The sequence below is a fragment of the Kryptolebias marmoratus genome, linkage group LG10 (genome assembly GCF_001649575.2).
Source record: "Kryptolebias marmoratus isolate JLee-2015 linkage group LG10, ASM164957v2, whole genome shotgun sequence".
NCBI lineage: Eukaryota > Metazoa > Chordata > Actinopteri > Cyprinodontiformes > Rivulidae > Kryptolebias > Kryptolebias marmoratus.
Genome location: NC_051439.1, coordinates 12,618,014 through 12,632,623, shown reverse-complemented (window position 1 = coordinate 12,632,623; position 14,610 = coordinate 12,618,014). Strand labels below are relative to the sequence as shown.

Here is a 14,610-nt window from a genome sequence, read left to right as displayed (position 1 = left end):
CATGTGGGGATCTCATAACCAGAAGGGGGTGGGGGTGGGGGGGGTTGAAATACCTCCAGACTCCTTTCACTAAAGCACGCCTTGAGTAACGAGGAAGGAAGCGGCAAATAAATGGCCCCTTTTTTCAGAAGTTTCTTGAAGAATGATGCAGGGAAGAAAAAAAAAAAAGGAGCAGCAATGATCTGAGAGCAGCTCAGGGAGTTGTTACTGGATACGGCGCGGGGGCCATTACACCTACGAGATGCCATTGTGGCTTTAGTGGTATGCGTAAACCTTTTGACTGGGGTTAACTCGGAGGCTTTTAAAAAAACGCCGCCTCACACAGGCGAGCCAGAAACGAAAACCCTCTCTCCTCACACACACACACACATACTTGCTCTCGCCTTCGGTGGGGGCGGGCTGCTGAAGCCATTACGGCTTTTGAAGGAGATGGTATCAGGTCCGGGCGGACAGACAAAACGCTCGCTCCGACAGCTGGACGCGGGGGCTGCAAACTAAGGCGCCCTCTGTGCTCGGGTACCGGCCGGCTCAATGCCCGGCCACTCTTCAGAGGCCCTCAGGTGTGACCGGCCTGTCTCTCGTGTCACGCGGCCCCATGGAAAGCCAGAAAGGCTTTTCCACAACAGAGGTGTTTCAGCGAGCCCGAATAATCTACTCTACTCTACACCCCCCCCACACACACACACACACACACACACCCTCCACGCCGTCACAAGCTGCATATGTAGCAGCTCTAACACAAGCCAGATATTCTTTCCTGCAGAGCTATGCAGGCTTGGCTTTCGCCAAGTTAATGCATATTTCTAGTCTGAGCCAAGGTCAAACGTTTTGCCAAAGACCTGCCTGACACGTAATTTCTCCCAGCAGCCGAAGTTTTCCAGCGTCTGATGACTAAACTCTGCGTCTGAATCAAAGGCTTTCAGGCGGACCACAAAATGCATTTCACCAGGATTTTAGGAGCGGATGACGGAGGCTTTGGTTTTTAGTCATACATGTCGATTCAGCTGCACCGACACGTTGGCGGAGCCCGAACCCCACAGAGGCAGCCTTCAGTGCATGAGCGCGCACACACACACACACGTCTTCCCTAAAATTGCTGATGGCTTGTTTTCATGAACTGATATTATTTCCAGATGGAGGTCATGAATAAAACCTTGACGGAAACGAGTCGGGTGAAACTAGAGACTTAAAAAAACAGAAACGGAGGGGCATGGAGCTGAGTAAAAAAAAAAGAAAAAAACAAACAACAAAAAAAAGACCAGCTTGTGAATTACACACCTAAAACACAGAGGGACCAGTGCCCCCCCCCCCAACACACACACACACACACACACACACAGGGACGTGAAGGCCTCGGCTCTCGCCTGCTGTGTTTTAAATCTTTCACCACGCTGCAAACAACACAAACGTCTCCGAAACCAACCTTCGGAACAAAACAAAGAATTTAGGCCTCCACACACAGCTCGGGTAAAAAAGGAAAGTGATACTTTCAGCAAAGAATACAAAAAAAAAAAAACATGTTTGGACCAACCTCAGAGCAAGGCGCTGATTAACAAATGTGTTGTCATAAAAACCATTTGAACCGTGTTGAATTTAAACAAACATATCTGCAGTTCAGAAACTGTTTTTCTTTGCAGCTAACAGCAGGAAGACTTTTTTAAAAGTAAAGGAGTTTGTGAAAAGTAAGAACGCTTAAAACCAGGAAGGTATCGGCTCATTTACCACCCTCCGTACGTCACCTGGTTATGTACATTAAGTTGCTGAACTGGCCTGCCTGCCGTGCAGTTCTGCCACCCGATTAAAACCTTCTTGCCCGTTTTGAAACAAACATGGAGGCAAACGAAACAGAAGCAGTTTGTCTTCTAAGTTTGTAAATGTTCAAAAAATCCTGTTTAAATAAGAGTTGCTGTAAAATACACAAACACGTCCCCGTTCGGACTTGTTGCAGACATCAACTGTGGGCGCAGAATTTAGGAAAAAAAAGTTTTTTCGTTGAATATTTTGTAACTTTTTCAAGGCGAAAATAAAGTTCAGATGCTTCGTTCCGCACAATGTCCCCAAATGTTTTGGAGAACTCAGCTGCAGTCCTTCAGCTGCTCTGCATTTATTAATTACACTCCAAAATATTTGAGCTTTAAATAAACACATGCGAGCTCCGCGCAAAGCCAAAACACTCATTAGTTCTGTCAAAAAGGCGGCCAAGATAAACCCAGTCAGAGGCCAGAATATCTCTACAAGATATTTGAAAATGTTCTCTGCATTTTAAATTAAATTATTCAGCTTGAAAAACACTATTTAAGACTAATTCTTTGTTCAGCTTAATAATTTCTAGTTTCTATTCCATTATCCTAAAATGTGTTTAAACAATTTTAAATAATGAGAAACAACTAATCTATTAGCTCATCAGTGCAAACACATAAAATTGCTATCTTGAAAACATAAAAATAAAATATAATTTCCAGTTAGTATTTCTTAAACAATTAGATATCACCAAATTATTTTATTTGGCTCAGATAAAAACATTTAATAATTAACTTTTATAACCACCACAGCTAACTTGGCTAAGTTAGCTTAGCCAAGTTAGCAAAGCTAGCAAAAGCTTATTTAGCTAGAGAGCTAGCTAAATTTGAAAAAAAAAAAAAAAAATATATATATATATATATATATATACTGTATTACTGTACTAAACTTGGACTTGAATAAGTTATTCATGCTTCAATTCCAATATCCTAAAATTTTTTTACCACCTAACTGTTAGATAGTAAGTTAAATATAATGAGGAATGACAATAGTCTATTAGCTTGGCTAATAATAACTGCAAACTCATATTTTTTATTTTAGTTAATAATGCAGCTAACTAGTCTCCATGTCATATTTATTTTAAGGTCATGTGCCAAAAATATTTTTTGGCAGGGATATTTTTCTTTATTATTGTCTGTCAGGTTTTATATCTACCACCAACCTCCATGGCTAACTTAGCTTAGCTATATTAGCTTAGCTAGCTAAGCTAAGTGAGCAAAGATAGTTTTTTTGTTTTTTGCTTTTAAGCTTCCCATCATTATTCATTACGAGATATTGTTTGATTCTGGTATTAATATTCTCGTTTAACGCTTAACTAAAAAAAATTACACATTGCCAACAAACTATTTTAAACTTATTAACAACAAAGTTTTTGGTATTTGTCAAGCTACTGTTAGCAAAGCAGCTAGCCTCGTTGCAGTAGCTTCATTTCCACAATGCGGCTTTTGTGTCCATATTTTTTTTAGGTCACAAGTCTTTTCATTGTAACCCAGAAGGAAACACCGGTTCCTCCAGTTAATCCGGCTGTGTTGATTCTGCGAGCTTGTTTTATTTAATCTCACGCAGACACTTTTATCTGTAAAATCAAGACTCTAATCAGTCAGTTTTGTCCAGACAACGAGGGGCCAGACGCCAGGCAGAGAGGGCCCCGAGGCCTCCCTGCTGCACAGCCGTAAAACTAATGTTTTTAGACAGAAACATGCCCTTTCAAGTCAGAAAGCAGAACGGCTGAGCGGTGAAGAACTCAACACAACGATATATGGAGTTTGGCATCTATTGTTTCGCCTGTGATGTGTGACGTAAATGGTGTGGGGAAAGAAATGTTGGCTTCTTTGTGAACTTTCTCTAGTTTTTTTTTAAGCATCAAATGCTTTACAAACTTGAGTTCCTTGGTGCAGGCGCAGATGGCAGCTCAAACTCAGATAGTCCTGATGTCTGCCTTTGTTTTACACCCGACACCCCCCCCTCCCCGAAGCCATCATGAGAAAGGCCCGGTAAGTAAGCTGCTTTACATGGATTAATTAAGGCTCATAATGACCTCAGCATGGTGGGGCATTTGAATGCATTCCTCTGGTATTGTGCAAACTCTGCGGAGCTCCGCAGGTTCCGCAATTTGAGCCCATTCGGACGGGGCTGCAGATTGCAGATGTTGGGGGGTGGGGGGTGTATGGAGCAGATAAAGGACACACAAACACACAGCATGCAACCCCCCCCAGTGAAACACACACACAAAGGTGCTAATGAGAAATAATCAGGCTGTTAGTCGCAGTTCCACTTCAAACAATAAAAAAAATGCAAACGAGCGTGACCGTAAAAAAAGGTAGCAACTTTGCATTTATTTAAGTACAAGTGAAGCAGAAAAAAGAAAGAAAAAAAAAAAGGCAAGTGGAAAAAAAAAGTTTTTTTTTCATTGAAAAATAGAGAGACTCACCCACAAGGTGCACATAACGCAGAACCATGTAAGAACAATTACATACATCGTATAAATAATTACCAACGCGACACCAGAGAGAAACGTAAAAAAACAAAAAACAAACACAGCCTCGGAATGGGTCGAGTTCTTGGTGACGTGTCGGTGCTTACGCGGCCGTTGCCGTCTCGTACCCGGGCCAAACCGCCGTGAAGACGCAGCCCGGGCCTCGGCTCGTTTAATCAAAGCTTGTTTTTCATTTCTCAGCTTCAGACGCCGAGCAGCAGCCGCTCTGACTCTGAGGGGCTCTGCCTCGCAACGAAAGCCAACACACACGGCAAATAAGGGAGCGTGAACAGGGAGGGAGGAAGAGGAGAAGAGGGGGGTGAGGATGTTGAAGGCACAAGGCTCTCCTCCTCCCTAATTGTACCTGAAAGGGAAATCCCTTTAAATAATCGCTGGCAGAGGCAGCGAGCTGGCAGGCGGATCAAACGGTCGCCGAGCGGAGAGGGCCCCCGCGCACACAACACGTTCGCGTCCTCGCTCCTCGGGGCCGGCGTGTTCTCCTCCTCTTCCTTCGACCTCCCCAGTCAGCGACTGTCACGGCGGTGGCGCTTCGGGGGCCCTGGCCTTCTTCACGTACACCTCCGCCGTCCCGTCAGGCACCAGGCGGTCGAAGCCGCTCCGGAAGTGGGCCAGGAGGCGGCCTGCGAGAGGCACAGGAGAACAAGTCATGGTGACTCCATCAACACCCCCCCCCCCNTATTTGCAGTTTCGCACACGAGCATGGGCGCAGATAGCATGAAGGATGGGGGGGCCATGACCCAACCCAGATTTATGGTGTCTCCGATCCCCCTCCCCCTCCCCTACAAGCACAGAATTAACATCGCCGGTAAAACCGATAATTGATGTCCCGTTCATTTGACTAATTTACATTCAAGTGTGCATGAAGAGAGCCCAGTGTTTCTGTGACGACTATGTGCACAAATTTAACAATCCCCAATAAAAATAAAATAAAAAAACACTTATTCTGTTGGAATCCTTTGCCCCCCCAGTTCAAAAATCCTACCCGCGCCCCTGAGAAGCATCGCCCGGATCCGACATGTTCCTGCTTGACGCCCTGAAGTGTGTACATGTCAACTTTTTTTTTTAGAAATAAAAGCAGGCTTACAGACGATTAGGAGACAGCGCAGATGTTTGCCCGGGCGCCTCGGCTGCGATTACGCGGGGCTTACGCTATCAAAGAGCCGAGCGCTAAGACTTCAAGGTGGGATCTCTGGTGGTTTCACTAACCGGTCCACGTCCTCTGGGCCGTCAGGGCGAAGCTGCCGCACTGCGGGTGCGAGTTGCAGATGTGCGCCGCCTCCCTGGCGCTGTGGACCGACAGCACACAGCCCTGCTGGCTGTAGGACGGCCAGCAGCGGTACTCCACGTTCCCCGAGGTCCCCATGCCTCGCACCGCCGTGTAATCTGAGCACAGGAGAGGAGGAAACGCCACTTCAGAACCCCAGGTCCACTGAAGAGATCCTGAAGGACCCTCTGAGGATATGCTGAAAGTTTAAAGCTCCCCGAGAGGAAACTCCAGACAGGAACAAAGTCTCACAGCTTAAAGAAGCATCAAGATTGATTTTTTTAGGATTATAAGGCGTGAGCAAAATGGCTCGTGTAAGTGTAAATGTTAATTTTAGTGATAAACTGCATTATTAGAATAAAATGAGCAATAACTTGACTGTCGCTCAGGTTTTATTAGTCAAAGCAGATAAACATTTCATCAGTTTTATTGTTGGAAACACTGACCGGTTGAGACGAACAAAATAAAAAACCCCGTCTTCGTAATTCCTTCGGTCAGCCGCCTTGTGAATCTGGCCTTAAATCATCTGCTACGCATTAGAGAGAGAGGGAGAGAAATACGCTCGCACAAGTCTGCGCGCAAACACGACCTGGAGGCGGACAAAAGCCTCGTCTGTGAGGCCGGCGGTTCCAAACTGGCAACCTTTGGAAATGGCAGGAGGTGTGTGTGTATATGTGTGTGTGTGTGTGTGTGTGAGGAGGAAAATACTTGAAGATCTGAGAAAAAAAAAAGGGAGCAGAGGGTACAGAGGATCCCTTTTAGGTGGGGGGGTGGGGAAGGAGGGAAAAAAATGAGGCCTGTTAGGGAGCTAAAGGCCAGAGACTCGCTCAGATCCTGAACGGATCCACGCAGGAGCTCCGTCCGGGCCTCCTCCTCCTCCTCCTCCTCCCGTCACATTATGGATGAGCTCAGCTGTGGAAAAATTACATCCACGTCCCCGAACGCTCTCCATCTGTCAGCAATTTTAAATTAAGACTCAAAGGCCTGACAAGTATCTTTATTTTCCTCTCTCTCTCTCTCTCAGTTTTTCTGTATTTGGGAGTTCCTCTAAGCTCAACCAAAACAAACCCAAAGCTAATCGTAACCTGACCACAGCTCGCACTTCACATGTCGACTCGCCTCTTTAAACTGGAGGACCTGCTGGTCTGGGCGTGGCGTTCACAGCAGAAAACAGTTAAACGAGTCGACTCAACTTTTGAGTTTACGCTGCTGGATATTATTTCAGCAGCTCTACATCGGAGAAAACCCCTCGACTTGATGCTACAATTAAGCTAAAGCTGACCGAGCTGGCTCTCCAGCCCCCAAAACAGACAGAATGCCTCGGTTCCAGCTAACCGTGCAATATGTTCACATAATAAACAGATTTCTGGATCTTATCGCAGCGGCGGCAGTCGCCTCCCGGCACCTCCCATCGGCTGCCCCGGCGAGCAGGCCTCTTTCCCTCCCCCTGAACCTGCGATTAAATTCACAAAGAGCTGCTATATAAACAGGCCGGCATCTGGGGATGGCGGGGGGGGGAATCTCCCCACAGGAACGCAGCCAGCCCCGTTCTGTTATTAATATTTCATACGTCTGAGCTGCAGGAAGGGGAAGGTGCTTCTACAGAGCGCAGAAAGGGTTTTTTTGTTTTTTTTTTGCACAAGCTGAAGCTCTAACGCTGAAAACAGAGGTGTGGATTGTCTGGCTGGCTCGAAATATGGTTCTCCCAACAGCTAAAACAAGAGAGCAGCCTTTATTTCACGAGCGCTCACCTCTGATTATGGATGGGGGCAGGTTATCCAGGTGTAGGCCCGACTTGTAGAGCAGGAGGATGTGTTCAAAGGCCTCCAGAGTCTGATTGATGTCAGCTTTCAGCTCCCCTGGACACACACAATACACACAGTCTGGTCAAAGAACACACACACAGTGAGTCAGACGAGCTCGTTTACGCTCGGCGGATAAAAACCCGTTCTTTATTGCAGTATCACATGTCAAGAAGCATCTTGTCGGGCTCATTAAATAAAAATGTTTGGCGTGTCTTCACACGACCACGGCAACGCAGCGACGATTCGCCCTCTGATCTGCCTGATGGGTTAATCGGCTCCTCCTCCTCCTCCTCCTCACCTGTGGTGTTCATGATGTGGTCTACCAGGTGTGTGAGGCCGGGCGGGGCCTGGTGGGGCAGCAGGTAGGTGAAGAAAAACCTGCAGCCAGAGGAAAAACAGGCGAGGTCAGCATAACATTTCCAGTTGCATGTCTTCGTCTCTCCCTCCCCCCCCGCCGCCTACCTGTAGGCGTTGTAGATGTTCCTCTTCTCGTTCAGGCCCTCACACGCGCCCCGGGCCGAGCAGGCCAGGCTGAAGTTCCTGCGCGGGAAGCGCAGCGTGCAGTCGGCGTCGGCCCTGCAGGCCGCCTCCTCCGAGCTGGCGTCGTCCAGGTCCGTGAGCTTCAGACGGCCGGCCACGGTGACGAACTGCCGCGGCTGGAAGTCCAGCAGCCCCACGGAGCCCAGCGGGGAGCGGGACAGGAAGTGGAGGAGCCGGACCAGGTCCAGACACACCTGGGGATGGGAAACAGAGGGCTGGATTAGATACAAAAACAACAACAACTAATTTAATCAGCGAAAGCTCTTATTGTGTGACTGTTTTCCTCAGGTTCAGCTCATTCAGGAGATGGGAGCCATGTTGTTTGGTTGTAACATTTAAAAAACTCTGAAAACCTCATTTAGAAATAACCTCCCCATAGATTTACACCGAGATCTCTTCAGTTCCTTCAAAAACTTTGCAAACTGTCTGTATTTTTGTTGTCTTCTTCGGCTGCTGTTCAGCTACTTTTAGCTTCCTGTTTGCTACATGTAGCTTGGAGCTAGCCTTCTGCTCCTTTTGGCTTTTAGTCAATGTTTGGTGTCCCGGTTGACTGATCACAGCCACGTGGATTCAGTTTAGCCTGTCGGTGGATTCTTTTTTTAAATGTTTTTCTACCATCAGCTCTCGGTGTAAACCCGCCCCGAAAGGCGCAGATGTAACCGAACGCGTCGCCGTTGGTAACTATCATCGTTCCAGTGCTCTTGTCACACCTCAAAAACATAGCTGATGAGTTGAATAAGTCGCTTGTTGGGGATCAGAGTGCTGCAAAAACCAAAAAAAAAGACTGGCTGGGTGAAACAAACACCTACAGATGACTGAAGCCTGAGGGGGGGCCGAGCAGATCTAAACATGGCCGCGTGATCATGAGTGTGTGTTTGGGTGATGCAGCAAAAAAAAACAACAGAAAACGAGCCGCTCGGAGGATAATTGCTGTATATTCTATCCCTCCCCCTGAGCATACCTGCAGCAGGAAACTGTTTGCATGTGTGTGTGTGTTTGAGTGTGTGTGTGTGTTTTGGGATGAGATGAAACTCCCAGCCTGCGGCGGATTAACTCCAGGCCCTGATCAAACACACTTGAGGGGCAGATGTCAGACCTCCAGGAGTTTCAAACACACACACACACACACACACACACACACACTCACCCTGAATCTGTCCTCCCAGGGGCTCTGCAGCAGCTGGATCATCTGGAGAGGAGCCCCCTGCTCCAGAATGACAGCGACCCTTCCTCGCTCCACTCCTCCTCCTCCTCCCTGGACTCCTGCACAGTGACCCTTGAGCTGCAAGAGAAGGGAAGGCAACCGTCAGAGAGAATTAGAGGAGGACCGAGCTTGTTTTTCGAATGCAGAGGGAAACAAGTTGTCACACAACTGCTGGGTGTTTTTTTTGTTTTTGTTTTTTTTATTGGTTTGGCTCTAAATTGGGAATGCAATGAGTCTGAGCTGAGAGTTTCAGATGGAAGCCAAGGCGGGGGGGACGGAGAGCAGAGAACAGAGGCTGGCTGTGTTGCTGCTGCCAAACTGGACCCAAAGGTCACAGCGGGGTCATTGGATTTAATTGAATTAGACGAGAAGGCCCTGCAGAGGCAGCACACTGCGGCGCGAGACAAAGGAAAATGTGACATGGATCATGGAAAGTCTCCCCAAGTCTGCCAGCCTTCAGAGCTCAGCTCAGCTAAATAAATGCAACAAACGGCAAAGAAGACGTGGAGTTGGACACGTTTCATCACCTCGATGACGTTTGGATGGCGCAGCCTGTCCAGCAGGATCATCTCCCTCCTCAGCTTGTAGGACACCAACTCCCGGCAGCCCCCCGGGTCCTTAAAGTCCTCCACACACTTGCTCATGTCGATGCCCTGCTCGTTGACCAGCTTCAGCGCCACGGGGGCCTGACCCCGCGCCAGGTTCGCCCTGACCACCAGCTTGGTGTAGCCGGACCCGAGGACCTCGGCCGCGCGCATGTCCACCAGGGAGTCACAGCCCATCTGGTCGCGGGGGCCGATCGGGACCTCGTCCCACAGGCCCAGAGCCGCGTCCGGGTTCGGATCGGCGGGTGACAGCAGCGGGGTCATTTCTTTCCGCCTCTGGTGGAGCTGGCGGATCAGCGCCCGGCGCAGCGCCTCCTCCTCTTCCTCCACACCACCAGGAGCCGCAGACGCGCTGGGGGACTCTCTGGTCCCGAGCTGGCGCACGCTGGTGACCAGGAGCGACACCAGCACGGACAGAACCACCACGGCCAGGAGCGCGGCCGCGCGTAAAGACGTGCCCATCCCGCGGCTCTCCTCCTCCTCCTCCTCCTGCTCTTCCTCTGCGGGGGCCACGCTGCTGCCGACAGACCAGCCGAGCTCCGAGTGGAANAAGGAGATAAAAAGTAAACAGCTCTCTGAAATAACAGACAATCATCAACTTGTTTAGTAGATTGTATCCCAAATAAACTGCCTGCCTCCGCCCGCCCGTGGAGGTGTGTCCTGGCCTGGCCGCCTGTAACTTTACACCCGCCGGATCCGAGCTGCAGGAGAGCTCGACCTCATGTTGTCGCTCGTGTTGCGCGCAGCTGAATTTACAAGAACAGCCATAAAGTTTGGGTGTTTGATGTATTTTGTTGGGGAGGGGGTATACTTTTACTCCAACAAAACTAATAAAAAAAAAACCCAAACAGATTATTTAGATTTTTAGACACTTTATTCGACCTTGAAGCGCAATTTGCTTTGCCCGATCTAAATAAAAAGCTGCCCTTAAATATTTCAATCTTATTGTGTTTGAAAGGGACAAAAACATAAAAACAAAAGAACCTATAACCCTATAATAAATTATAGGGTAATGGCACTTCTATAGTTTGTCCACTGGGTGGCAGCAAAGCGCCTTTTTTGCTGAGAGGAATTAAGTTGCTTTTTTTTTCTTTAAATAGGTTTAACAGCAAAACTAAGAAACTTACAAAACACAGCAGCTATTAAAGCAACAAACAGTTAAGGAAACAAGCAGCACAGAAGTGACAAGACGCAGCTGGAGGCCGAAACAGCAAAAGCACAGCTAAAAGCTAGAAGCAGAAAAGGGCTAAAAAGGTCAAAACAGCAGCTAAATGTGGAAATTAGCAAGATGGGAGCTATAAGGAGCTTGTACAGTGTTTTTTTACGAAACAGGATGTTTTTCTGAGGGGGAAAATATTTGTAAATTATTCAGAAAGTGTAAAAGTTAGGACTAAAAGGGGCTGCGCAATAATCCTGAAAGAATTGACTGTTTTCTCATGTATCGCCTGAGTGGTGAAAACAGCACAAAAACAGAGGAAAACATAAGTTTTCCACACAGAAACAAACAGATTTTATGAACCCAACAACAAAACCACCTCCAGACACGTTTCCTCACACATTTTTTGCTTCGCTGCTGAAAATAAAACTGTATTTTTCTGTCTTTTCATTGTGTTTTTTGCTCAAATGCTTCAGTTTTTTTTGAGGGGATAAGTGTTCAGAGTATGATATAAACTCCCAGCTAAGCCTCTGGTTTTTTTTTTATTTTCTGCCACATGTTTTGGGAGCAGAGCTGCTGCAGCTCTAATGAAGCGTTTCCTTTCTCGTCCCCCGTTCAGAGGCGAGAAGCTGCCACAGGAAATTACCATGGCTGTCACTTCACAACCAGCCTCTTATTCCTGTCTCTGTCTCTGTGTGTGTGTGTGTGTGTGTGTGTCATGTCAAGCTGTTTAGTGAAAGTAACAGAGCGGCTCTCTGTCGAGGTCTGGGCTCCACAGATGAGCTGGGATGGAGTCACCGTCATCTGTTGCTCCGAATCACCCAGATTGGACGGCTTGTTGGCGCAGAATGCCATGAAGTCACTGCTCTGGAGATGTCAACCCCCCCACTGAGCACAAAACATGACTTCAAGCTCCTCCTCTGAAAAAACGTTCTCACGCCCAGTTTTATGTCTGTATTTTTTAATCTCCAGACCATCATTCAACCCTCCTCCTCCTCCTCCTCCTCCTCTTCCTCAGAGGTGACTAATCTGAGCCCGGAGCCACGATTCATATTCCTACCAGGAAGGTCTAATTTACTGTAAACCCACAGTTTGTTATGTTCTCTTCTTTCTTAAACCCGTCCAAAGGAGGAAGGACTCCACAGAGCAGGAATCCTTTAAAAAGAAATAAAATATTCCCGACAAAACTTTTAAATAAACCAGGCTGAGTCGTGTTTAATGAGACAGATGTTCCATTTATGGAGACAGATTTAGAAAAACTTCTGACTTTTATGATTTCTTGTAGATCTCAGGTTTCAGAAAAACCCATCATGTTGGAAATATTTCTTAATCACAGGTATTTTTTTCATGAATGGGTTTTTTTTTTTTCAAGTAATCATTAAAACTGATTTTTTAATATCTAATCTGGGTGTGTGTGTGTTAACTTGGCCACATCAATAAAAGAAAAGGTTTTTGTTTATCAAATTAAAGAGAAAAGCCTTAATGTTTATTTTATTGTTTACATGTTTTTATTTTCCTGTACTCTCTGTGTAATCTGATTACTCCTGCGTACTTTGGGGATGTTTTAAATAAAGTTCAGCTCATTCAGGAACATTTAACTTTATTTATAAATATCTTTCAATGCAAATCAATTAGGATCTTTTAAATTTTTCTTTGAAATCTGTTTCAGAGTTGTTTGTTTTTTGTTCTTTTGCTATTTTATTTTCAACCATTGCTCTTTAGCTTTTAGCTTCCATTTTTGCTACATTTAGCCAGCCTTTAGCTACTTTTAGTTGTTAGCTTGTGTTTGCTTCCTTTTAGCTTTCTGCTTCCTTATGTTTTAATAAGTCAATTTCAGCCTCTTCAGCAAATCTCAGCAGCCTCATGGGTCGAGGGTGATCACCACTGATTTCAAGTTCACTGGGTCATAGATCAACATCACCGGTGACTCAGTGCTCTAACTGCAGCAGTTTAATGGAGGAATGTCAGACTGCACATGATGCCTACTGATTTCAAGGTTCGTGGGGTCAAAGGTCACAGGTCACAGGTCATGCTCCTACATGTGACCCTTTTGTTTCCAGTTGTGTCCGTTGGTTTGTCTGTCTGTCAGCAAAGATCAGGTAAGAACTGAGGAACAGATTTGGAGGAAATGTTGGTGCTGATCCTGATTATGATCCGGATCAAACTATTTTTTAATCCTGAACAGCTGAACATCAGCCCAATATCAGCTGCAGCTCTGTCCTCAGCCCCGTCCCGAGGACAGCCGAACATCAGCTGCAGCTCCATCCCCCGCCGCCGGTCGCAGCTCGCAGCGTCAGCAGCGTCCGCAGCATCACGGCGGCTCTCAGCCAATCAGAGCGCAGCTCGGGGCAGATTAATGCAGCAGCCCCTCCGCTCCTGCCGCTGCCGCTGCTGCTGCTCTGTAGTAGCAGCAGAAACAAGCCTCGGATCCTCATGGACTGCCTCTGCGCAGAGGGGACATTAGCTGCTCGACTGAGGCGACACGGAATGAGTCAATCAGACTGACAGGAAGTCCTCCGGGTGGACAGGTGGACAGGTGGACGGGTGGACGGGTGGACTGTGGCTCGGTGAGAGGAGACACGGCAGTGATGGACGAGACTCCTGTTGATGAGAGGGAAATCCAGCAGGCTTGTCAAAGGTGGGTTGTTGTTCCTGGACTCTACATTTCTAATAACCTGACAGAGTGACCTGATAGGGAAAAAAATCATAAAAATAAACAAAATTAATGTTTAACCCTAACCCTGCATCAGTCATTATGTCTGACTGACATATTTGAATTTATTCACCTCAGTATTAGGACTAAATCAGGAGTTTTTTTTTCTGATTAGCTGACATGTTTGGTGCAGCACTGAGGACAGATGAGGACAGCCCACAAGCTGTCCACCTGTCTGAGGTCTGCTCTGCTTTGGTTCAGCTGGTTGTCAGGGTTACAGATGTCCCCCCCCCCCATCCCATCACCTTCTGCTCCAGACTGAAGAAGTGGGAGAAAAAAAAAGAAGACATTTCAGACGTGAAAAAAGGGATTATTTCACATTTTTCTCCTCTCCAGCGCCAATCCAGCAGCTCCTAACGCTGTTCTTCATTTTTGTCGATTGAATAGACATTCAAAGGACACCCAGGGAGTCCGGGACGCACTGATGTCACCTTTTTGGGAGTCCTTTGAGTGACTGAGAACAGCCACGATCGGAGCAGAAACATCACTGTCCTTTACATCCGAGTTAGGAGCGTAAATAACAGAAACAACACGTAGCTGTAGGGTTGATTTGATTTCATTGTGGCTGACTTTTCTGTCACATAACCACATCATTTATGATCCACACTTCTTAATAGGATCTAAACGGAGCAGAAACCTAAATTGAGGACATCTGAAATGGTTAAAAACCGAAGGACGATTTGAAGGATTCACCTTTAACCTTTTAGTGGATGCTCTTGGATGATGAGATAAATAGGATCCTGGAGCTGAAGAAATCCTCAGAGTGAGACGTGTAAAGCTTCAGAGAAGCAGGCCTGGGGACCTACAGTCAGTGAATCGTCTGACGGGGTCGGTGTTAATGGTTTCCATTTTGATTTGTTTAGAGTTTCGGTCGGCTGCTAAGTCTCAGCGTCCTCTAATCTGATGCAAACACAGCCGGGGTGACTGTGTGAGGTCAATTAGGCTGTGTTGACTTGCCTCCGTTGCCACGGTGACAGGACAGGAAGAGCATCCAGCCAACGGTGGAAACGCAAACATGTGGCGGGG

At 47.0% G+C, this 14,610-nt stretch overlaps 2 protein-coding genes across 3 annotated transcripts in view; one reads left to right on the top strand and one right to left on the bottom strand.

The window, feature by feature from the left end:
- Positions 1–4,477: 4,477 nt before the first annotated feature.
- Positions 4,478–11,726, bottom strand: pkdccb (protein kinase domain containing, cytoplasmic b). The gene is made up of 8 exons (XM_017409912.3): positions 11,670–11,726; positions 9,638–10,252; positions 9,054–9,188; positions 7,829–8,100; positions 7,665–7,744; positions 7,313–7,420; positions 5,504–5,680; positions 4,478–4,917 (listed from the first exon to the last, which is right to left on the bottom strand). The coding sequence occupies exons 1-8, from the start codon at positions 11,724–11,726 to the stop codon at positions 4,811–4,813; spliced, it is 1,551 nt and encodes a 516-aa protein (XP_017265401.2). The 3' UTR covers positions 4,478–4,810.
- Positions 11,727–13,173: 1,447 nt separating this feature from the next.
- disp2 (dispatched homolog 2 (Drosophila)) overlaps positions 13,174–14,610 on the top strand; it is an 11,320-nt gene continuing 9,883 nt past the window's right edge. For both annotated transcript variants that reach the window (XM_017417662.2, XM_017417656.2), the window contains exon 1: positions 13,174–13,509. In XM_017417662.2, the coding sequence (XP_017273151.1) occupies positions 13,460–13,509 (50 nt within the window). In that variant the 5' untranslated portion in view covers positions 13,174–13,459. The remainder of the gene's footprint in view (positions 13,510–14,610) is intronic.

What these genes read in the sequence shown, in the direction of transcription:
- pkdccb (XM_017409912.3), bottom strand. Translation starts at nt 11,726, where the DNA reads ATGGCATTCTGCGCCAACAAGCCGTCCAATCTGGGTGATTCGGAGCAA. An exon ending in ATTCGGAGCAACAGATGACG is followed by an intron (nt 10,253 to 11,669) that starts GTGACTCCATCC and finishes TTCCACTCGGAG; the next exon opens with CTCGGCTGGTCTGTCGGCAG. An exon ending in AACATCTACAACGCCTACAG is followed by an intron (nt 7,745 to 7,828) that starts GTAGGCGGCGGG and finishes CTCTGGCTGCAG; the next exon opens with GTTTTTCTTCACCTACCTGC.